Source organism: Erpetoichthys calabaricus, chromosome 6 (assembly GCF_900747795.2).
Source record: "Erpetoichthys calabaricus chromosome 6, fErpCal1.3, whole genome shotgun sequence".
NCBI classification, from domain to species: Eukaryota; Metazoa; Chordata; class Cladistia; order Polypteriformes; family Polypteridae; genus Erpetoichthys; species Erpetoichthys calabaricus.
The window spans coordinates 44,183,651-44,209,255 of NC_041399.2; the positions used below are offsets into that span (position 1 = coordinate 44,183,651).

At 42.0% G+C, this 25,605-nt stretch overlaps 1 protein-coding gene across 1 annotated transcript in view; it reads left to right on the forward strand.

Moving 5' to 3' along the window:
- The window catches only part of LOC114653043 (lipoxygenase homology domain-containing protein 1-like), a 394,200-nt gene extending 368,595 nt beyond the window's left edge, over positions 1-25,605 (forward strand). Inside the window, 3 exon segments of the mRNA XM_051929357.1 lie at positions 7,994-8,069; positions 24,358-24,413; positions 24,861-25,605. Coding sequence (XP_051785317.1) covers positions 7,994-8,069; positions 24,358-24,413; positions 24,861-24,880 — 152 coding nt within the window. The 3' untranslated portion in view covers positions 24,881-25,605.

The window sequence follows — 25,605 nt, forward strand, 5'->3', positions numbered from 1 at the left end:
GCAATAACAAGACACCACCAAATATAAATACAACAAAAACCCTCCCTTGTCCCTGTAACATATAAACACACAACACGAATAACAATGACTGATAAACTGAATGCTTGTAAACTTGAGTCCGGTAATAAAGAAACTGTCCTGAAAGCGGTTGACTGAATTAGTGAAATTGAGACGTTTGATTCTCCCCGGAAAAAATGGAGCAGCCTCACCGTGAATCCTCGGTGTGTGGTGGATGATTAAGTCCGACCCCGGGGTCTCTCGTGGTGAGGTCCTTGAAGCAAGTCCGGCAGATGGAAAAACAAACTGGATGGATAAGTGCGATATGGAAAATAACAGGTACAGTTGGCTCGTGGTCGTGAATGTAAAAAAAATCTCCTTCTCTCCTCTCCCCTTCCTTCTCCTCCTGCTGGCTTAAATAGTCCTGTGACGGCTGTGATTGATTAATTGTAAACAGGTGTTTTCCAGGTTTGTGGCTGTGGTCTCCTTCCATCATCCATCCCCCTTTACGGGGATGGCTTTAACTGATACACAAACAGTAAATGGGACAATGAAACGAGACGCACTCAGAACTGACATTTAACACTAACTATGTGGTCCCGCTACATTCCCCCCCCAACCTTGGACAAGGGAGGGCCGAAGTACGGCTTGAGATTGACCACATGGATGGTGTCTAGCTTGGAGTCAGTGCCGATACCCCTTTGAAACTGGAAATTAACAGGACCTGTTTGCGATATGATTTTGGCTGGACCTAACCATTTAGGCGCTAGCTTGGCGGAGAACCTTTTGCTGGAATCCGAGAGATGGTGAGCTCTAATCCAGACCAAATCACCTGGCTGAAAGTGCGTTCCTTACGCCGGGTATTATATAACTTGGCATGTCTGGATGTCGAACTCACCAACCTCTGTTGGATTCTCCGCCGTAATTCCTCCATTTTAAATAAGTTATTGTAACTGGTGGTTTCTGGACTAGGGGCTCTGGGAAGGAGTCGGTCAAGCGGGCCCTTTAGCTGTCTGCCCAGCGCAACTAAAGCAGGCATCTCACCTGTGGCTTCATGCACAGCGGTGTTCAGGGCAAACCGAAGCTCGGGGAGCCATTTATCCCAATCCTGATGGCGTTCACCCACATAGGAGGCGATCATGTTCTTCAGGGTCCGGTTCACTCGCTCTGTCATGTTGGCCTGGGGATGGTAAGCTGTCGTCAGGTTTTTCTTCACTCCCCAGGCTGTATAAAGTTCATCTAATACAGAGCTCGTGAACTGCGGACCCCGGTTTGAGACGATGTTCTTCAGCACCCCCCAGCGGGTGAAGATTTCGTCCTTCAGGGTGGAGCAGATCTTGTTGGTTTTTGCGTCTGTTAATGCAAACAGCTCCACCCACTTTGAAAAATAATCAATCACCACCATCAGGACGGTCTTCCTCGAGCTGGTAACAGGAAATGGCCCCATCAGGTCGACTCCCAAAGTCTCCCCCGGTCCATCCGTGATTGTCGATTGTAGAAATCCTGCCGGTTTACCAGGTGGGTTTTTGAGCTGCTGGCAGGTGATGCACTTCTTCACATGGTGGCAAACGTCTTTCCGGACAGACGGCCACCACGCAACCCCCAGGATCTTTAATAAAAAGTTTTTGTCCTTCCAAGGTGACCACCTAAAGGACTGTCATGATAGTAGCTTAGAAAGTCGGGGATGAGCTCTTCCGGGACCACTAATTGGTGTTGCAGACCCCCAAGGGAGGATGGAGTGGTCCTGTACAGAACCCCCTGGAGGTCCACGAAGTGTACCCGGTCGGTACGCTGCTGTTCCAGTCCCTCCCTGATGCTCTGGCAGAATGGACTGGTGGCTTGTGTTTGAGCCAGGTCTTCAAGGCTTCTTGGCAGAGGGAGGATCATCTTCTTTGCTTCTGCCAAACACACCATCCCCGGTGGCTCTGACACCCTGGACAGAGCATCAGGCACGATATTGCCACAGCCCTTCCGATAGGTCACCTTGAAAGTAAAGTTCTGGAGGCGTAGTACCCACCTGGTTAGACGAGAAGAGGTCTTCGGGTGATTAAATACCCAGGTCGGAGCGTGATGGTCGGTGTACACTTCAAATTCAACCCCCTCCAGATAGTGTCTCCATTTTTCCACAGCCCACACGACAGCCAAACACTCTTTTTCAGCTGTCGAATAATTGAGCTCGGCGCCGTGCAAGGCTCGAGAGGCGTAAGCAATGACGTGTTCAGCCTGGTGGATTTTCTGAGTGAGCACGGCGCCAAGCCCCAGATTGCTGGCATCGGTTTGTACCTGGAAAGTGAGCTGCGGATCTGGCTGGGCCAGAACGGGCGGCTCTTGAAGGTGGCTCTTTAGTTGCTCGACCGCGTCCTGGCATTCCGTTGTCCACTCCCACGGGACATCATTTTTTCTTAAGTTATTCAAGGGAGCCGCTATATCAGCCATCCGGGGAATGAACTTGTGATACCACCCCACTAACCCAAGTAAACGTTGCAAAGATTTCAAATCCGTGGGTGTGGGGTAGTCTCGGATGGCTAAGGTCTTCTCGGGGTCTACAGCTACCCCCTCAGATGAAAGAATGTGCCCGAGGAAGCGTATGTGGGGTTGAATGAAGGTACACTTCTTCGTGTTCAGCATAAGGTGCGCTTGATGTAATCGTTGGAAGATGGTGTCCAGGTCCTGGAGATGTTGTTTAATAGAAGGGGAGTAAATAATGACGTCGTCGATGTATACAAATCAGATCTTGCCTATCAACCCCCTCAGGACTTGTTCCATGAGCCGCTGGAAGGTGGCCCCAGCATTTTTAAGCCCAAAAGGCATGACTTTGAACTGGAACAAGCCTTCAGGGGTGATGACTGCCGTCTTCCTCTTACTCCCCTCGTCCATCGGCACCTGCCAATAGCCACTGCGGAGGTCTAGTGTGCTGAAAACTGCAGCTCCATGCAGTGACTCCAGAATCTCATGAACCAGGGGCATGGGATATGCGTCCAGGCTCGTCTTCCTGTTAACCCACTTGTAGTCTACGCAGAAACGATAGATGTCATCCGTCTTCTTCACGAGGACCACAGGGGACGCCCAGGAGGAGGAAGAAGATTCGATTATTCCCTCGGCGAGCATTCGATCAAGATGTTCTTTAATTATGCCCTTCTTTAGTGGAGAAACGCGGTAGGCTCGGTGCCTTATTGGAACTTCGTCCGAGGTGTGGATCACGTGGGTAACTCCACGGGCGACTCCTAATTTCTCAGTCCACACCTCGGCCCACTTCTTCAGCCCCGGCCTCACCTCTTCGGGCTGTTCCTCCACAGGGGCTGCCGCCGAGGTGCTTACGTCACTTCTCACTGCCGCGTAGAAGCCAATGAATTCTGAGCCCAGATCTTCTTTTGATTTATGAATGAAGTCGCATACCCCTTCCCCTGGCACTGCATACCCCCTGGGACTGAGATGGATGGTCATCCTCATGGTGGTTAAAGAGTCCAGCCCAAGGAGTAACGGGTCATCCAGGACATACGTATCCATTTCCCAGGTGGTGGAGAGTACACTGTACCTCAAGGGGACTTTGCCCAGGGCCCTGTGTTCACTCCCATCTGCCAATACAAATCGGACAGACGGAGCAGATGTTAAGTTGTCTGTCGGTCGGCTAATCTTCTTCCACATGCTTGAGCGGATTAAGGTGTGATGGCTCCCTGTATCCACCACCGCATCCACCGGCCACCCCCGCAGCTTCACTGGGACGATCAGGAGGGACGTACTCGCTTGCATGATGGCTTCCGACCGGCAAGGTTTGGCTCACTGGGGTTTTAGGGGCTGGGTTTCTCGTGTACTGGCTTGTATTTTATTCCAGTACGTTTTTGAGTTTCCCCAGTCCCGTTCCACTTGTGAGCCCACCTTCACCAGGTCTTCCACCGACCCCACAACCCCCCTGAGACCCCCAGCTAACCGCGGGTTACAGGCATTAAGGATGCGGCGGACCACCTCTTCTTCAGACATAGCCGGCCGCCACTTCAAACACAAAGCCCGATATTCATAGGCGAAGTCCCGGATGGATTGCGAAGGCAGTTGCACCATGGATCGCAGCTTGTCCTCCAGTTCAGATTCATAGTCTTCCGGAAGAAAAGCCACGAGGAAAGATCGACGAAAGGATCTCCAGTCTTTAATGTTCTTCTTGGCCGTCAGCCACCAGCTCCGCACCAGCCCCGAGAGGGATGCCCCTATCACCCCCATAAGCTCTTCTGGGGTTAAAGGGTTAACAGCCAGGTACGCCTCCCCTTCCTCCACAAAGTTGAGGACATCATCGATGTTATATGGAGCCCCCAACTTGGGAAAGGAAAGGCGCACCCCAGGAACAGAGGGCTGATTGATGCATTCACCCCCCCCCCCCCCCACGAGACCCGTACGGCGTTGAATGACAGGGTGACTGATGTAACGTCTGGAGACTCCTTCGGACCTCCCCCTGAAGAGTTTCTTGCCAGCGTTGATCCCGCCTCTGGAGGCACAACATGATTTCCCGCCCCAGGAGTTGAACTTGCTCATTGATGTATTCTTTTACTTCCTCCTGGGAGCTGCTGATGCGAGCCCGCAAGGCATCTTCGCGCCCGAGCGCACTTTCAGCAACCTCGCGGACTTTCTCATCCAGCCGGGTTAGTTGTTGTGCCAGATCTTCCCACGGAGGCGAGACATCCTCCAGGCATTCCTCCTCAGGTCCATGGTGATCTTCGAGGTACAGCGACTGCAACGAATCCACCATCTCCTGCACCGCTGAACACGCTCTGACCGTGACGTGCCGCGCCCCGGCTACTCCATCATCACACCGTGGCGAAGCAATGGTGTCGTCCTGCTCGGCACGCACTATAGACATGTTAATTGGGGAAAATGTTTAAAGGCAGACAGCGATAGATATTTATTTAGATTCCTCAGAGAGGGCACCACTTTATGTAACGGCCGACCCCTTCACCCAGCCGGCAGCTACACTTCCAAGACCTGTGGCCTGGATGATTTACTGAGAAATAATCTAATTATCAAGCCGTACTTCTAACCAATTAAACTTTTCCCCACAATCGACGATGAAAAGATAAGTACACAACAACAGGATGTAAAATTTAAACGGATTAAATGTATTAAGTGAAACAAGACATGCAAAAAATAGAAACATATAAATATAAATATCCCTCCACCCCAGCAATAACAAGACACCACCAAATATAAATACAACAAAAACCCTCCCTTGTCCCTGTAACATATAAACACACAACACGAATAACAACAATGACTGATAAACTGAATGCTTGTGAACTTGAGTCCGGTAATAAAGAAACTGTCCTGAAAGCGGTTGACTGAATTAGTGAAATTGAGACGTTTGATTCTCCCCGGAAAAAATGGAGCAGCCTCACCGTGAATCCTTGGTGTGTGGTGGATGATTAAGTCCGACCCTGGGGTCTCTCGTGGTGAGGTCCTTGAAGCAAGTCCGGCAGATGGAAAAACAAACTGGATGGATAAGCGCGATATGGAAAATAACAGGTACAGTTGGCTCGTGGTCGTGAATGTAAAAAAAATCTCCTTCTCTCCTCTCCCCTTCCTTCTCCTCCTGCTGGCTTAAATAGTCCTGTGACGGCTGTGATTGATTAATTGTAAACCGGTGTTTTCCAGGTTTGTGGCTGTGGTCTCCTTCCATCATCCATCCCCCTTTACGGGGACTGCATTAACTGATACACAAACAGTAAACGGGACAATGAAACGAGACGCACTCAGAACTGACATTTAACACTAACTATGTGGCCCCGCTACAGGGTCTTTACGTAATGGGGAGTAAGAAGAAATGGCAACACCAGCTATGTAACTGTTTCCTGTAACCTCTTATCTGTCTCAGTGTCCGCATTGTAGCCTGCATATTCAACTCTAGGGACCTCTAAAGGCAGGCTGCTCACTGACTGGGACTGTCTTTTATTTCTCTCCTTTACTTCAACCCAGTTCTGCCACCAATAGTGGGCTTCTTATATGTGTCCTTTTGTGCCCTTAAGGAACTACAGCTAGACAAGGAATGGACAATCTACCTTCTTGGGTATGCTAGTAATCATTAGACAGAGGCATTGACTTTTAAGCTCTTATTTAAATTGATATTAAAATCCTTATCAGTGCATATATGGTGATACACAGAATCATACAATCTGGGTGCTTTAAATCTTGAATCAGTCTAAGCAGAAGTAGTGAAATGCTGATGACCAGTCCACTCCCAGGTTTTTTGCAGGTTGTGTGTTCTCAAGCAAAGATTCAGCGAGAAAGAGAGAGGTGACTCTTAGTTACGGTTTAAAAAAGCAGCTCAGGAATTGGGGATTCCTGCCCAAATAGGAGAAAACACTCACACACACCAGTACTAGAGCATACTGACATTACTATGAGAAATTGGAAAAGATACATTAAAAGCTTCAAACAGCATTATTAGAAAGCTCAAGGTTAATTCTCTGAGATTCCCAGCCAAGCAAGCAAAAGTAAAAAAAATCAAAAAACAAACTCAAAGTCCTGCTTTGTGTTCTGACTTCCCCAGCATGCACTGCACTTCTTTTCAGCTTGACAAGACCTCAGGCTGGAAGCAAAAGGCCTCTTACCCAAACAGTATCTCTTGTACAGTGAAGACATCAAGAAAATAACATGTTGTGGAACTCTTCCCTATTTTTTACATGTATGATTATTACATTTAGTTATTCTTAGGTTTTTTTTTTAATTTAAAGACTCTGCAATCTTTTGGTCATCCCACCCTTTTACATTTCACTCTGAGCAGTTGTTAAAATGAACATTGTTCCTCAGTTTACATTTATAATCACCATACTACCATTACCCCCACTGCCTAAATATTGGGCAAATGTCCACTCCTTCCTCTCTGTCTTATTTTAGGGTAAGGGAAGGCTATTTAATAAACTTCAGACCTTGATTCACAGCAAATCTGATAGTGTGAACTACTGTATATCATTAGGCTTTGGTTCTATGGCCTCCTTGGTAATGACTAACCCACCACTAATTCCACCTTCCTGGTTACATATTGAATCAAATTTGGCAACTCCCAAATTTTTGCTCACCCTTCCTTTCACTGAACTCTAATTGAGAGAATGCTAATTAACTTGTAATTAACTAATCAAATATGCCCTCATTATATGGCATAAGGTGAAGAAACACATATTTGCACAGATCCTAAATGACATAGACTCAGGTCTTCCATATCCATTCTCTACATATCAGAGAAACTCCTGTCTCTTTATATCTCCTGGAAAGTCAGGGCATTCTTACTCTTGGAGACATTTTTGAAGAAGTGGGTATGTGACCATTTCCATCTCTGACATCTGCTTCTCTCTTCTCCCTCCCACTTTCTTTTTCCACTTCTAGTTTTACAGGGCCATTATTGTCATGTGTACAGAGTACAGTGAAAATCTTACTTACTAATGTGTACTAATCAACTACTCTGTGGCACCATCACTAGTGACTATAGCAGGCCTACCTTTAAATCTGTCTTACTCACCTGAAAAATATCAGATCAGAACAATAGGAGAGAATTACAAAATTGTTTCCATATATTCTTAAAATAATACATCTTACAGTCCAAATTTAAAAACTTGTACTTGTAAACAATAGACAAAGAGCCCATCCCAGTGGTTCGAGTGGACTGGAAAATGTCATGTTATGGTAAATAAACTAGCCTGCACATTTTTAGGATATAGTGAGAAAACTAGAGTACCCCCTCAAAAATGGATGATGATGATGCTTATAATAATAATAATAATAATAATAATAAATCTATTAAGAGAACATGCCGGCTCTACACAGATAATGCCTGGGCTGGGATTCAAAATAGGAATCTGGAACATGGAAACTGCAGTACAGTAGTTTATCATGTATGAAATAATTACCACATCTGAAAAATTCTGAATATCATTGTATTATAATTTCAATTAATTAAAACAACAATTGCATTTATTCTGCAAACACTTATTTTATCATTTGATATCTCTTTTTTTTTTAGGAAGTGGATGGTTCCTGGAAAAAGTTGAAATCACCCAACAGACCTCAGGAATGAAATACATTTTCCCATGCAGCAGGTACCAAAAATCATGTTAATTGGTGATTATTTGTGTGATCTCTGCAGAGCTACAAATTAAGAAACATTAGATGCTTTATGTGACATATTTCATAAGCTTCATCATTAATTAATTTGCATTATTAAATACGGGTGACATGGTGTGTAGTTGTTTGTGTCACTAGATTGGGTGTAACTGCCAGTCTTGTCCTTGTGTTTGCATGCTCTCCCTGTGTCTGCATGCATTTTTATTAATTAATGAGTTTCAATTCAAATTTGCATTGTCCCAAGAAGGAGAGAGGGTGCTCTTTATGATGAACCTGAAGCCCATTCAGAACTGCTTCCTGCCTTGCACCTGATGCTCCTATGATTGGCACCAGCCCTCGTGACTGTTAGCAATGTGCAACTGTTTAGTTGGATGATTGAAGACAGTGAGGAAGGACAGTGGCAGGCACAGCTATGCACACACTCCCACTTGATGTGCATATCTTTGGAATGTTGGAGAAAATCAGACTATCCATGAAAAAAACTCACAGTCATACGGAGAGCTTGCAAGCCACTGTGCCACCATGCCTGCCTTAAGACAACACATTTGCTGTCATGTAATTGTATGCAGAGCTAGGTACTGTTGGCTGTGGTTTGCTGTTGAGTGTGTCCTGTGATGCAGCACCATTGTGTGCAGTGGTAGTTGTCTTGTGTGTAACGCAGCTTGAATTGATTCCAGCTCTCGTGACCATAAATTGGACAAAGTAGGTTCTGGGAAGGATTGATGAATGTAGTAGCATACAATGAGACCTCAGTTACACTAATTTGACCTTTGTATGATTGAATGAGGGTGTATGCATGAGTGTGTCCCATAACTGATTGTTCTTTTGTCCAGGTCTGGTTCTTTCTTTACTCCCAAATCTGCCAGCTCTGGCTTCTTCCCCACAAATCTGTAACTGGGTTAAATGGGTTTGAAAATAGAGTGATTGAATTATTTTAAATATTTGTTAGGGAGTGGCCACAAAAATACTGAAATTTTCTGCCACCAGTGGCACACTATTGAAAAGTCTGCACCAATGTGCAGTTGACACATATATACTTTGCTGTGAATTTTCACGTCACTTTCTTCACGGTGAGTACTTTGGAACAAATTGTAAAGAGTGCTGCTGGGAAACAGCCTTTCAGATTCTCTAAAGTACAGAAGTATTCAATTGACCCTGACCATCCATCATAGCATCTCAACTGTAGATGTGAAAGGCCATCCTCCAGCAGAAGTGTTTTACTAACATGCTGGAATTCTATGAGGAGGTAACACAAGGATATGATCAAAGTGGAGCATATGATATTATTTATTTTGACTATCAGAAAGCATTTGATGAGGTGCCACATGAGAGGTTGGGCATCAAACTAAAAAAAATGGGAGTTCAGGGTGGAGAATTGGCTGAGACACAGGTAGCAGAGGGTGATGGTGCGAGGAACTTCATCAGAACTGGCCGATGTTAAGAGTGGTGTTCCACAGGGGTTAGTGCTAGATCCAATGCTATTTTTAATATACTGTATATAAATGATTTAGACAGGAATATAAGTAACAAGCTAGTTAAGTTTGCAGATGATACCAAGATAGGTGGATTAGCAGATAATTTGGAATCCATTATATTATTACAGAAGGACTTGGATAGCATAAAGGCTTGGGCAGATTTGTGGCAGATGAAATTGAATGTCAGTAAATATAAACAATTACACACAGGAAGTAAAAATGTTAGGTTTGAATAAAAAATGGGCAGTCGGAAAATCGAGAGTACACCTTATGAGAAAGATTTAGGAGTGGTAGTGGACTCTAAGATATCGACAGAATGTTAGGTTATATAACACGATGTGTGGAGTACAAGTCCAAGGAAGTTCTGCTCAACCTTTATAATGCACTGGTGAGGCCTCATCTTGAGTACATTGTGCAGTTTTGGTCTCCAGACTACAAAAAGGACATAGCAGCGCTAGAAAAGGTCGAGAGAAGACCAACTAGGCTGATTCCAGGGCTACAGGGGTTGAATTATGAGGAAAGATTAAAAGAGCTGAGCCTTTACAGTTCAAGCAAAAGAAGATTAAGAGGAGACAAGACTGAAGTGTTTAAAATTAAGAAGGGAATTACTACAGTGGATCAAGACTGTTATTTTAAAATGAGTTCATCAAGAACACGGGGACACCATTGGAATCTTGTTAAGGGTAAATTTCGCACAAACATTAGGAAGTTTTTCTTTACTCAAAGAATGATCAACACTTTGAATAAGCTACCAAGTACTGTGGTAGACAGTAAGACTTTAGGGACTTTCAGAACTCGACTTGATGTTTTTTGGAAGAAATAATTAGATAGGACTGGAGAGCTTTGTTGGGCTGAATGGCCTGTTCTTGTCTAGATTGTTCAAATGTTCTGTTGTTCTAGAAAATGACAGAGATAAGGGGACTTTTTTTGCAAATTTCAGAACTGTAGGAGGAAAGAGAAATAGCCAAGGTAACTAAGGAGTGGTTGCACTGAGAAAACAACATGAGAGCTGAGCAGTTTATGAAGTCAATTAACCTCCATAACAGCCACTAAACAAACCTTGCAAATGGGCAATGTGGTCCTCTGGGACTTTACAGTTCTGTTGGTTCATTTGTGTTTCACTATTTGATTATTGTTTGTCTGGGTAGGCAGATTGGTGTTTGGTTCTTTTCCCTCAGTTGACTTAACGTGTGACCTTGAGTAAGTCACTAAAATTAGTGATGTGGGTGTACCTTTTCAAAGCATCTTGGGAAGTTGTGCTCACAATTGAGCTGCTTCACAAACTCAAAGGTGTTCGACTATGTGCCTGAAGCACACAGACCAATAAAAATACAAAACTGGATTTGTATCTGCTGCTTCATCTCATGGGTTTATGTATAACCTGGCGGCATCATGTGCAAGAAAGAACCAGCCATTAGTGAGCTGCCCGTCTATGGCCCTACTGAATATTAAATGGATACATGCTAGTTAAATAAACAGCACCAATACCCAATGGTCAGCCGCAGTACATTTTGTCATTATTGGTGTTTATTCTATTGACATGAGCCAACGTTATGGTTAACAGGTAATATATATTAATATAGCATACTTGCTTAATCACGCTCTGCGGCCAGGAGATTTTATAGCGCTACACATTATGCATGAGACGCTTGCTTTTTCGTTTTGGTCCTCAGATCAGCACATCATTGTAGAGTGTAAAATCTGTCTGCCGGGTACTTAGCAGGATTTATTGCTTTTGTAGAAGATTTACTTTTGTGCTTAGCTGCAATGATGTGTCCGGGCTTTTTATGATCATCTTAAGAGAACATTCTGTACTGACACAAATTCTCAGAGAAGAAAAGGTTAAAGCCATTACAAGATGACATCATGCTGCTTCACTTTATAACTCAAACGTCTCTGCTGTGCAGCAGAGTTCAAGTGTGCACTGTGTGACAGAACGTAAAAGGTTGCACCCAGCCCCAACTCCTGCTTAATATTTGCATTCCAACATTACTGGGTCTCATTTTTAGCAGTGTAAGATTGTTTTGACACACAGACAGAGGTATTATTAAGCAATTAATAAAATCAAATTTAACAAAGCATCTACTGCATTTCAAATGAACTTTTATAGTGAAAGGTGCTCTGGGTTCAGCATTCATCTTTCATTCATACTTTTAATTCCCTGATCTCTTTCCCCATTTTGTCAATCCACAGATTTCAATGCTCATCCTCTAAGTAATGTTTACTTGCATTATTACTATTATTGACATCCTTGTGCTAGGCCTGCTCAGCTCGATTTAAAGTCACAGGGAGTCAAAGACTTCTCCAGCACTACAGGGCACATTGCAGGAAGCAGCTTGTTACCTCATTCAGAGTACATTCACAGAAAGGCACACACCTTAACTTGCTCATTTGGCAGGAGTTTGCACTCAGATGTCAGAGGAAAATCCAGAAAAGTGGCTGGGCTGAGATTCTAACCCAGTCTTCTGGAAACTAGTCCCGTATTACTATCCATTATTATTATTAGTAGTATTATTTTTATTATTATTATTATGATTATTATTATGATTATTAGTCATATCAGTCAGTCATCTTCCAACCTGTTATATCCTAACACGGGGTCACGGGGGTCTCAATCCCAGCCAGCACAGGGCGCAAGGCAGGAACAAACCCTGGGCAGGGCGCCAGCCCACTGCAGGGAACACACACACACACCAGGAACAATTTAGGATGGTCAATGCTCCTAACCTGCATGTCTTTAGACTATGGGAGGATACTGGAGCACCTGGAGAAAACCCACACAGACATGGGGAGAACATGCAAACTCCACACAGGGAGGACCCAGGAAGTGAACCCAGGTCTCTTTACTGCAAGGCAGCAGCGCTACCACTGTGCCACTGTGTTGCTATTATTATTATTATTATTATTATTATACTACTAATACTATACTATACCATGGAATCTCAAAACATCATTGCATTATTTCACAAAATTATTGTATTACTGTATTCCATAAAGGTTTGCCTTCTGTCCCTGGAATCATTGTGCATGCTCATGTTTCTGTCCACTAGTGACTGCTATTGAGGGTGAAATTAAGCAGGCATGTAGCACAAAAATCAAGTGACAAGACCTGAAAAAAGATGTAGGTATATATTTAGTTTTAATCAAATTAAAGTTTTAGTTAAGTTTACTACAGATGTTTTAATACAGTGTGACCACCAGGTGCTCTCCGACTCTCCAAAACCCAACATGGACAGACGTTAGCACAAGGCTAACACAACACATGTTTATTTACAGGGGAAGCGTGTCCCAATCGCTCCCCACACCACAGCACAGTACAAAGCACAGCAAATAAACATCACATTGCCTTCTCTCTTCTTCTGTTTTTCACTCCACTCCTCCTTTACAAGCTTTGTCCTTGTCCTCCCGATTCTGGCTCCCCGAGTGAAGCGGGGTGGTCCTTTTTATGCTGCATCTGGGAGCACTTCAGGTGGCTCAACAGCATTGTCTGGAAGTACTCCCAGGTGTGGTGGAAACCCAAAGTAGGGCTCTGCAGCTCCCCCTGGTGGCTCCCATGGAACATAACAGGGCTAGGCCAAACTCTAACTGCCCTGGAGCTCTTCAGGAATCCGAGCTGCTGCTGCAACCGATGAGGGCTGCCATCTAGTGCTCTGGGGGAGGCAATGCCATGTGCACATCTGCTCCCCTGGTCCTTCCTTCATGACGACCTCCTGGCCAGGAAACTGCTCTGGCTGTCCGTCACAACAGGCAAACCTTCCTGACTCACATCCACAGCGTCTCTATGGGGTTAACATGTGATCCCTCAGCATTTGTGGTTTGACTGGTATCAGTGAGGTTAACTTCAGGTGTTTTAAAACTGAATCCTGAAAATGTAGTAATAGATAACGGTTAGTCCTTCATGTATAGTGAAGTAAATCGTATCCATCACATTTTTCAACTATGAAAAGCTCCACCTTAACATTGTGTGAGCATGCAAACACCACACTGACAGTGACTGCACCTGGATTAGTAGAGCCAAAACACCACATCACCTTTATTTTCTATAGCCTCATTAATAATCAGCATCATCCCAAAGTCTCTCACAAAGCAAAGATGATTCCAGTAAGGGTAAGCAGGTCTAGTCCTGGTGTACCGAAGCAGCTGCAGGATTTAACTCAAACCAGTCTCCTAATTTGTCCCTGTCATTAATTAACCTTTTAATTTAATAAAAATGGTGTACCTCCTGTGGTTGAAAGAACAAATGCAAATCCAAAGGAGAAATGTTGGGGTGCCAACCTGATTGTCCCTGTTTAATCAAAGGAAAAATATTTTTAAAATATGTGTTTTGCGGCGCAAGATAAAACAAAATGCTTCCCAAATCAAAAGGAGCCATTAGGCTTTGTAAAGGCTTTCATGCTCAGTCACCAAGTAGGAGCTTTATCCTGCTGTGTGTTCTTTTCACAGAGTGACGCCTCCTTCCGGTAGCCTCAGAGTCAAATGCCCTCACTTGGCATCTTGGTACTGTGGAGCGAATAGAAGAAGGCATAGCTAGTCCCAGCGCTCCCTCTCTACCCGGGGTGGTAGTATATACCTCATATAAGGCCAGAAAGTGATCCATTGATGTGCATGCATGACACCCAGCTCGTCTTTTTCTTTATGGCTCCTCTCTTTCCACAGTCTCACAAGTTATCAACTGGATGGGTTTTCATCATCTATGAGAATGCTTTACTGCACTATAGACAATTCAGACTACATTATTTTTTCATTTTTGTTTTCTTCTTTTTACTTTCCATGACTGTCGTGATGCTGAGGTGCAAATAATAAGGGCTAACTAGGTGCCATCTGGGAAGCCAGTGCTTTTGAAGCACAGCTGGTGCCAGGATGTAGTGATGCATTCAGGAGGTCACATGCAGAGGCCTGACATTAGAACCAAATTAGACAGTGAGCCAATGTGTTGTAGGCGGCAGAAAGGTTTTACCATCAAATATGGTGCCAGTCGCAATTTACTACTAAAAGCAGAATTATGAAAACACACCAGGAGGATGGCCTCTGTGGAGAGAATGCCAACCAAGCCCACCTGTCTTGAAGATGACGATGACGGCTTTTGTCTGAGATTATTTCTGCAGCTTGTTCTCTATGTCTAGCAGTGTGCTGCCATCAGGAATATGATGATGAAGCTGTCACATTTGTTCACTAATTCCTTGTCATGTCAACTAAAAGAGAGCGGCATCGGGTTAATTATCTGTACTCATCGCATTGTTGTAGACATTCACTCGCCAGGCCTCCTTTCTCTTTTGTAATATTTTATATTTCATTTTGTAAGGCTGAGCATGTTGATAACATCGTATCTAACAATGACACATGGGTCCAGTCCTGCATTATATAAATGTAAGATGACACAAAAGATGGCAAAATAAAAACATTAAGGTAGATTTAGCCAAAAATTAAATGTATTGTGGCTGCCTCTATTAAATGTAATTAAAATTTGTGGTGAACTCAGTGATTTGCATTGCTGCCGTGCAGTGAGGGCCCTCTTTTAATCCAAATCAGCATCAATGTGGATTTTTCAGGTTCTCTCCTTGAATTTGTGGGTTTTTGCTGATACTCATGCTTACTTTCACACCCCAAAGACATGGAAATTACAGTACATTGACTGGTGACTCTGTATTGGTCCAGTGTGCATAACTGTGTCCGGTGGTGGCCAGATAGTCGCTTCCAGGATTGGTGTCTGACTTGTGCCTGATGCTATCAGGTTTAGCTTTCACCTTCACAAACATATTATTGTATTAAGTTGATATGGAAAGACAAAAGATTTCTTCAAAAGTTTAACTTCCTGAAACATTTTTCGTAATTATGCTAGACAGCTTCAAACTGAAGACAAATATAATATCAGATTGACTGTATCACAGAGAAATTTGAAGAAACTTGAATTGAACTTTTATTGAATTTAGGGTGTTTAATCATTTAAAAATACTGACACATTGCATTTCAATTGTAATCAGCACCTGATGCTTCTCGTACCCAACAACAGTCACCAGTACTGATGGATTCCAATCACCCTGATTCCGCTTTTCCATTGTTACAGTGTCCCCATGAAGCCTTTCACCATGTTCATCACTGATTACATCCAAAGTAGCAGGAAAGAAGGGCAAGTTTTGTATACTGGAAGTAAGTTGGTGCCCTGAAGTTGCCAACAAAATTCTCAGTGCCTTCCATTTGATTTCCTCAAGTAGATCGTTGAGTTGCTTTGTCTTTGATGACGTGCCTGATTTGTGGACCAACAAAAATGCCTCCCTTAATCTTGGGATTAGTTTTACATGGACACATCAGATCTCAGATATCAAAATCCTTTACCTTCCTTGTAAAAGTTTCATATGAAGAGAAGACAATGATATCCTTGTTTTATTGAAAAATGGTTTACGTTCCTCACTTTTTGGCCCGGGACCCAAATTCTTGTGGAATGGCCAGGTCTTTTTAATGAAATGAGACTGGCCCAATTGCAAATTAAACAGTTTTTGGTATATCCAAATTGCATTCCTAGTAGCACCATTGATATTCCAGTTGTAGGTGTTGTACTGTAATAAATAATATGTAAGGAAATCACAAATATGGGTGGTTTTTATAAATGATGAGGAAATTGTAAGACGCTTTTTGTGATCAGCAGGCCAAAATCTGTAAGATACACCCAAATGTGTTCAGGAAGCAAACTCTTCATTGTGCAGGGTAAATAACTGATAGTGGGATCAGCTGGTGTGTGCCACTGGTAAGAAGTTGCTCAGATCCCCTCTGCTGTCCATGTCACAACATCCTGACACAGACAGGCTGGCCATGAGCCCCCAAGGCCTCTGTGCCATAAACAAAATGCAGGTCTTCTGACTTCTAACTGCAGTTGTGACTGTGTCATATTATGCAAACTGCTGGCTCTCACTCTCAACCTCACTGTTTGGGTCTATGTGTGATGGTGCCCTGCAACTGAAATGAGTTCCTATCCATTGTTTGCTTATGTTTTGTACCCAATGCTGACTAGCTAAGCTATTGCCATGTCCCTTAAATTTATTTAAAAAGTATAAAAAATTATGGATTAATAAGTGGCATAGTTACAAACACAACCAACCACACTATCTCACCAACTATTTTCAAACTTAATCAAATTATAGAGCCATTACTGGAAATATCAGCATGAAATGACCTGTACTGGACAGCTGTATATTGTAGTACCAACTAACACAACACACTCAAACGTATTCATTCATCCCTCCTTTTTCAAACCTATACAACACAATTATAAGGTCATAGGTGGCAGTAACCTTTTTTGACAGCATCAGGCACAAGGCTGACATTAATACATGGTACAGTGCCAGTCCACCATTGGATGCAGTCATTTACACAGGACCAAATTAGAGTCACCATACTCCGAATTTCTTTGACTTTATGGGAGTACCCTATGGAAACCCAAAAAGACACAAGCAGAACATATAAACTCCACACAGCTATTGACATGCCAAGTGAGGCAGCATTCACTCGCATCTTTTAAAGAATGAATTCTCAAAACTATAAGATAACACTGTTTAAAAGTTTTATTAATAAGTCATTAACAAACATAATATAATATCCATCCATTATCCAACCTGCTATATTCTAACTACAGGGTCACGGGGTCTGCTGGAGCCAATCCCAGCCAACACAGGGAGCAAGGAAGGAAACAAACCCCGGGCAGGGCGCCAGCCCACCGCAGGGCAAACACACCCACACACCAAGGACACACTAGGGACAATTTAGGATCACCAGTGCACCTAACCTGCATGTCTTTGGACTGTGGGAGGAACCCGGAGGAAACCCACGCAGACACGGGGAGAAGATGCAGACTCCATTCAAGGAGGACCTAGGAAGTGAACCCAAGTCTCCTTACTGCGAGGCAGCAGAGCTATCACTGTGCCCCTGTGCTGCCCATAATATAATATGAAACAGATTATTATTTCATGTACTTTCAGATTGTCATAGATGTTGTTAAGTCAGAATTTATATAATAGTAACACTTTATAATAAATTTCATTAACAAATGTTATATAATGGAGTTAGTTTAGTGATGTGTTAGTGTGTGTCTGCAGAGGAAAAAAAATGAAAGGTTATTTCCACACTGAAAAAGAAAGAAGGTTAAAGACACAATGCTTCGGCTGTGCAGCTGAAAATTAAACAGAAGGTAATGTATATAGGAGGGAACAAAGCCAGAGTAGATGAGGTGTGGAAAAGGCCACCATTAAAGAAGAGGAAGGAAGAGATTAAAAAGTCAGTTGGTCATTAATATCTGGAGAAGTATGAGATCCCAGTGTGAGAATGAGCTCTTCTGTTTTTCTTTTAAAAGTGTCTTTGAAGCCCTGTGAAAGAACACAAAAAGAAAGATCAGTGTGGCTATCATCAGAGGATGTGAAGTGTTCCACAAAAGGTTTTGCAAGGTCTTTCATTTTAATGACTCAAACGTGCTCCCTAAAATGGTCTGCTAGTTGTCTCCCCGTTTCACTTGTGCAGATGGCTGGACATTTTGAGGAGAAATGCAGTAAATATGATTTCTACACTAGCAAAAGAGAGCTAGAGAGAGAGGTAGGGAGCATGCACTGATACAGCACGTTGCTGCACCCACCACATGACAAACCACCTCAGGATCCCAATTAGGACCCAAGTACAGCTGTGCAATGGGTGCCACCTCAGCACTACACTAGTTTGAATGGAATGGAACAGAGTGAGGTTTTTTGACAGTGACTGGAGTGCCAATCTTGCCACCAACCTCCAAATTTTTCCTTGCAAGTTGGAGGAACTGCTTGAGGGGCTGGATGCAGGTTAACGTCATAAGGGCATTGCTCTGGGGACCAACAGAGTGGAATCACTTCTGACCTTTATGGGTCTGAAACTGGCAACGTTCCATAGCCTCAGAACCACCATTCTGCCCTACTAGCAAAAGGTCTCTTTTTTTAATGTTGAATTTGTCAGAGAGAGCAGATACAAGGTTATTGTTGGTGACATATCTGCAAGTGACACAGCGACTCCTGTTACAGCTCAAAGTGCCTGGTGAGAAGTGAGACTGTCCACTGTGAAGTGAGCTCTGGACAAGAAGTTTGTGTACACTCTTAAAAATTAACAGTCCTTCAATGGTATGCTTCTTTAATAGGTTGTGTGATTTCACATAGAACCATCGCTTGACCAAACACTATTTCATTCTGGGAAGAGTTCTTTGCATATGTAGTTGGTGTGAAAATGATCAGACTTGACACACTTAAAAAGGTTTGGGGCAGCCACCTGTATATTATCCCTGGCTACAATGGCTTGAATTCTGATAAAAAGTTTCTTGGTTGGAGTCCCGAAATGAACTGATAATGGTTTGTAAAGATTGTGGTTTTAAATAGTCAGACGGGAAGTGACCTTCTTCTGACGTCAATTGTGGCACCAGAACCAGAAGTGACATCTTCAAGGTTGAGTCAGACAGGTTTTCCCGCAGCTGGTCTGCAGAGATAGCAAGAGAAGATTTAGTGCACCCCGCCACCCCCTGGCCTGGCATGGAATTACCTTCCCTTGGTTCATACAACATCTTCCTACTCGCACGTGCATGACATTGGTTATTTGTGATTTGAAGACTTTGCAATAGGTAGAAAAAAACACTGGAATTTGTAATGTATTATAGAACACTAACAGATTAAGAAAATCTAGACTTAGCCTTTGTGACTATATGCAGCAAGAGTCCTTTTTAAATCATGACCCATTAGTTTTTCATGAATCTACAGTACATCTCTTCATGGTTATTTACTGTATAGAGCTTCTTATGGATCTAAACAAATAAAGATTCTTCCTTAAGCCTTCATGTGGATGGGTCTTTTGGGAACCAAAAATCGTTCCAGCACTCTAAAGAACTACTCCGGCACCTTTACTTTTAAGAGTGTAAGTTAAATGATCAACAGAAGAAGAGGGTTAGGGAAAAAGGCTCCTGTGGAAGGATAAGTCTGCAAAATAGGAAAATCTATTTGGTGTCCTGTGGGAGAAAAAGAGTGTTAGGGTGGAATGGGAGGGCCAGCACGATGCAGGTTTCATTATTGAGGTTCCTCCTAGAACACGGGTTTCGAACTCCGGGCCTGGAGGGCCGCAGTGGCTGCAGGTTTTCATTCTAACCCTTTTCCTAATCAGTGACCAGTTTTCACTGCTAATTAACTTGTTTTCCCTTCATTTTAATAACCCTGTTTTTAAGGATTCAGTCCTCTGAATTGATTCGCTTCTTCATTAAATGACAGCCAAACAGAAATGAAATGTGAAATGAGCCAACAGATGACCAGCTAAACCGGGGCTTCAAACTCCTGCCAATTTCACTCCAACCAGTTCCTTAATGAGAAGCCAGTTCTTGCTGTTAATTAAACCAATTACTTAATTCCATGGCTTGTTGTTGCTCTCATTCTGCCACAGCAGATATTTCCAAAACTGTTGATTCTCTTTTTTTTTCTAAGAACACTGTCGAGATGTTTTGGTGACCTCGGAGATCAGCCTTACTGAGACCTTCACCTTTCTTTATGTTAAGACAATGTGGTTAGCTGGTGATGTGGCAGCCTGTTTTTTGTCTCATTATTGTTCGGCTCCTCATTAAGGAAAAAGAAAGAACTAAGGGGTCTGAGTCAAGTTAATTAAAACTAAGGCTAAAGAAGTTAATTAGCACCAAAAACTGGTCACTAATGAAGAAGATGGTTAGAATGAAAACCTGCAGCCACTGCAGCCCTCGAGGACTGGAGTTCGACACCCCTGTCCTAGAGTATTACAAGGTCTACTCCTGGCTTGGTTTTTATGGCCCTGTCCACAATATGAGAAGGGTGTCCTCCATCAGTGAAGAAACTCCTCTTTCTGAGGGCTTCATTAAAGAAATTGGCCTCATCACTGTGGAGGAAGTGGAGTCCAAGGTACTGTGAATGAGAGTTTTTAGTAAAGCAGGAATGAAAGAAGCTATAGAGAAGGTAACTCCGTCAGTCAGTCTGGCTTGTAATAGGTAAAGGTTTTAAGACCTGGAAAGCTGATAGACTGATATCTTAAAATGGTAGAGTTGTGGTGGAAATGCTGACTGTAAATCTGAGAGATGGATGGAAACTAATGAAATCATTAATGAATTCCTGTAGCTGGCTTCTGCTCACCAACTTCATTGTTAATGTATCTTTTGTATGGGTCCAGTACAATAGAAAGAACAGACACGCTCATCCACTCATCCAACAAAGATGTTGGCATTGCATTGTACAGTATAATGCTTTTTCAGTTGTAGATCCTTTAGCAGTATCTAATCTAAATCTGAATCCATTCATTGTAAAGATTTATTAACAAAAATGATTTAAACATTATTATACAGTGTTACCAATTATTAAACATATAACAGAAAATGTATTTTGTATTTACACAAAACTGCTGCAGTCTTGCCTTACTGTATCAAAGGCAGCGCATTGACTCTGTTACTGTACATCCAACTGTGATAGCCCCATATTAGCTCTGCGTAAAACAAACTCTCTCTGAAGCCTCGTACTGATCACTCGTTCTAATTGTGCTAATGAGCACTCCCATATCACTACTTTGCTTAAGATTCCATATGATGAATTGACTTAAATGGCCTACAAGCCAATTCCCTGTCTACTTGCCTTCAGTATGCTTACAATATAAGTTCTGTTCTCGTTTTTCTTTTTGTATTTCCACCCAGTCTCACTCACAAATAAAAATTTAGGAATACTACATTATAAATTCTTCTTTACCACCAGAAACATCTCTTATGTGTGTAATCCCCCTATAATATACCGTACTGTGGTATGACTTATGACAGGAAACATAAACTAGCAGAATAATTATTTACTGACTTTTTATTTGAGCAACTATGAGAGCACGGTCACATTTACAACTGGATTTCATGGCAGCATAACCTTTTCACTGCTGAGCTAGAACAACTTTTTTCATGTGAGCACAAGCACAAACCATTTTGGAATTTAACACTTAAAGTCTTTGGTTACAGGGAGTTGAGTAATTTTCACTTCAGAATGGGGCCAGAATTACAAGCCGTTGAATCTTCTTAGTGCTCAATTAAAACTCTTTATGAATTTGTCTATACAAGACGAGTTTCATGTTTAGGAAACAGACTTACATGATTTAGCCTTTTACATTCCAGATTTAAAAGTCATTTATACTTTATTTTTAAATGAGAGCTGCCTCAAATTTTGAAAAACAAATCTTCATTCAGCAGCACCATTTTGACTTTGCAAAATGAACACCATTTAATTTGACTTATACCTTTCACTATTTAATTAAAATATTTTATAAAGAAAAATCAAGTGGTTTGTGATTATGTATTCTAAAATAGCTCTATATAAACAAATGATTGATTGATGTTAATAATGGACTGTCACCTTGTCCTTACATTTGTTCCTGCTTTGTGCACAGTGCTGTTATGATAGGCTCCAGCTACTGTGCCCCTGAATTGGACAAAGTGGGTACAGATAATGAAAGAATGAACTGCTGAAATGCCCATAAATTATACAAATCCATCCGTTCATAAAGTTTCTTAATGCAATTCAGGGTTTTGGGGAACAAAGCCCATCCTGGCAGGAGCTTCAATGCAAGGCAGAAACCAGGCCTGGATGTGGCACCAGTCCATTACAGGACAAACTCCCACACACACAAACACACACACTAACTCAGATGTCACCAGTTCAAAAACCAGCCCGTCTTTGGAATGTGGGAAGAAAATCAAAGTAATATCTAAACCGTCTTAGTATAGAGCAGGGGTAGGCAATGTCGGTCCTGGAGGGCTGCAGTGGCTGCAGGTTTTTGTTCCAACTCAGTTTCTTAAATAGTAGTGAATTATTGCTGATGAAGCACTTATTGCTCAAGTGATATTTTAATGTGTCATTTTAGTGGTCCCACTTGTTAAGGTTCCTCACCCTTAATTTCGTATTTCACTTATTTCACAGCTGCATTCACAGCATTTCCTGTTTTTAATGGCTTCTTCTTAGGAATGATGTAAATGACAAAGGAGCTAACAATTCTCCATCTGACTTGTCTGCATTTACACCTATTTGGATTCATCATCCACTATCTGGTTTAATCAAACAATTAAGAGAAGAATGTGACAGATTGAAAATTATCTGTTTTAGGCTTCAAATCATTTGGGTGATATACTTGGAAAATAAAAAAAATCTAAGATATAAGAACCTAACATATAAAAGGTTTATTACACTCTGCCCTACTTCCAGAAAAATCAGCTTCCCTTTGTGATGGCTACAAGAAATGCCTCGTAAAGTAACAGTTATAGAAAATGGACACGGCTATTCTTGTGCTGTTTCTGAAGTCATGTTCATTCTTCCACTGTTCCCAATCGTCTTCCAGAGTTGCATACCATGTCTTTCTTGTGACCCCCCAACCCCCCGCCTTATCTTCTGCAGGGCTCCATTATCCAATACCCCAGGAGCCTCAACTTGCCTTCTTGAATCTTTCTGAGCTTGTAAAGTGTAACACAAATATTCCAGTGGTTCATGCAACACTCAGTGTACCTGTGTGACATCTTGATGTCAATTACCATCCTGCCCTGCCTATCTTCAAGGTAATATGTGGACTTCTACAACAATGGTTGCATCCATGATCACCTGTGAGTTGATACTTCAGTATCTTGAGATTCAGCTATGCATACTCATCCACATTTGGGCCAATGATCTTTATGCGAATCCCACCAATGACACCAACAATACCAACAGCTGAATGCAGCTTCCTTGAACATTACCTAACATGGAGTGGTGGCAAAATGTATAATTCAGCATATTACTTCATGCATTGTAAGGACATTTAAGGTTTGGTGCAAAATTGAAGAAGTGGTTTTAATGTTACCAAAACTTTCATTTCAACTGACAGCACATGGCTTTGCTGTGCAGATGGATCGATAATGTAACGTTCAAGATTTGTTACTAATATTATTCCATCTCTGTCAAATCGATATCTTTTTACAAGTTCATCGTTGTCTGGGGTTTCTAAGACACTCTACCTTTCCCAGGATGTGCCTGCCTGAATGGCATCTTCCGACAGTTCTTAGTCAGTCAGTTAGGACAGCTCATGAGCTCTACTAAATCCTGGTGAAGTTAAAAATAGTTTCCTAAATTAGGAAAATTGATAAACTGCTATTAATCTTAAATCCTACAGCAGGAACATATTTAAATCATGGTGGGACCGACTTCCTACTCTGAGACACTTGATACAGTAAATACAGATATTGACTTTTTCTGCAGTCAGTCACCATAGTGATTAACTAGGGGTCAAACGCAGGTCTCCAGATAAGTCAAGCAAAAGTGGACAAGCCCGATCATTTGCCTTTACTTCCTGCTGGCCATGTAGGAGGTGTAAGACATGCCGTGATGTCCTTAACGCTGCTCCCTGAGACAGAGCACGCGGGAAAAGATCAGTTTCTCCATGATGCCCTCAGGAACATAAGCCTCTCTAATTAACAATTTTAAAATACACTGATGATGAACTAATTGAAATCATACACACTAAAGGCTTGACTGGGTCATGATTAGCTGATTTTGACATAACAGACACACATAAGTCTAGGAAGACAAAGAGCCAACTAATTAGAAATATGAATCTCTAGTGAGTGCACTTGAACTTTGATGGCTGGTATGAGCAACAGTCCCAACTCCATCCTCAAGAATATCGCAACTATATAAAGGACATGGACAGGGATTTGTGGTCATCTGTTAAGCATTGCATTTAGTAGACGGTGTATAATTCGATTCTCATTCTTGGATTTATGATTTCTTTGCAGGTGGTTGTCTGCAGAAGGAGGGGCCCAGAAAACTACAGTGCAGCTTCATCTCGGAGGTTCTAAAGATCTTTTTTTATTTACTCATTGAAACAGTTAATAAATAATAACATGATATTCTAACAATTAATATAACTAATATGGCAACACAGTGGGGTTTCAGTGCCGCCTCATGGATCCAGCGTTCCAAGCTGAAATCCTTCACCCAGAAGTTGTCTGTGTTTCGACTGCACATTCTGATCATGTCTGTATGGATTATCCCAATGGTCCTCCACTGTGCTTGACAGGACATTTCCAAACTGCCTGCTGTATATGCATGAGTGCGCCCTTGTGGTGGACTCCCATCCTATTCAAAGATGGTTCCTGCTTTGCATCATATGTTGTTGAAATATGCTTCAGTCCCCCATGGCCCTAAATTTGATTAAGTGGATTTGAGATTATTATGCTATAATAATTAATAGTTAATAATTAAGTTAACGTATTTCCTTTCTCTTTTGTCATTTCAGAAACCCAAACTGAAAAGTGAACATAAACAGCAAGGAGCACAAGACAAACGGCAGCAAAAGCCATCATGTGTTTCATGAATTGTATATGTGTATACACTATTACAGGACTGTGGGCCTTAGAACTTCAAAACAGTGTCTCATTTTGTGCACATTAATAATTCTAGTCACTTATGAAACATTTGGAATGCTTGACTTCCATTATTGTTAGACTTCAGCCACTTAAAAATGGAAAACAAGCATTTTCAATAGTTAATGGTGTGTTTTAAGATGTTGAAATATACTGTTTTATGCTAAAACTGTTATAAATTAATAGGGTTCTACATATCGTTATCTTTATTGCTGAAAGAAAAGAAAAAATCTTTTGTCACTTTCATTCTAAAACTATCTATGCATTAAGAATGAAGCTCAGATAGAATCTATAGCTTGTGCAAATTAAGAAAAAGTGGAATTAAATTTTTGTGGCAGATCAGCAAATTTAATGGTCGAGCTGCTGATGTGATTATATGATTGCTATAAAGTTCAGCCATAATCAGAAATAAATGTGAAATGCTGTCTAAAAAATTATATTAAAAGGCAAAATCCATTACCTTAATTAGAAAAGAAGTGTAAAAAAAAAAAAACTTTTTTCTCTGTTAAAGCAGTAGATATTTTGATATAATGTTAAAAGACAGAGTCAGATCTGTTGAATGAAGTCATTATTAAACCAGTAATTTAGACCAATACATGTATTTATGTTTCCTCTCTG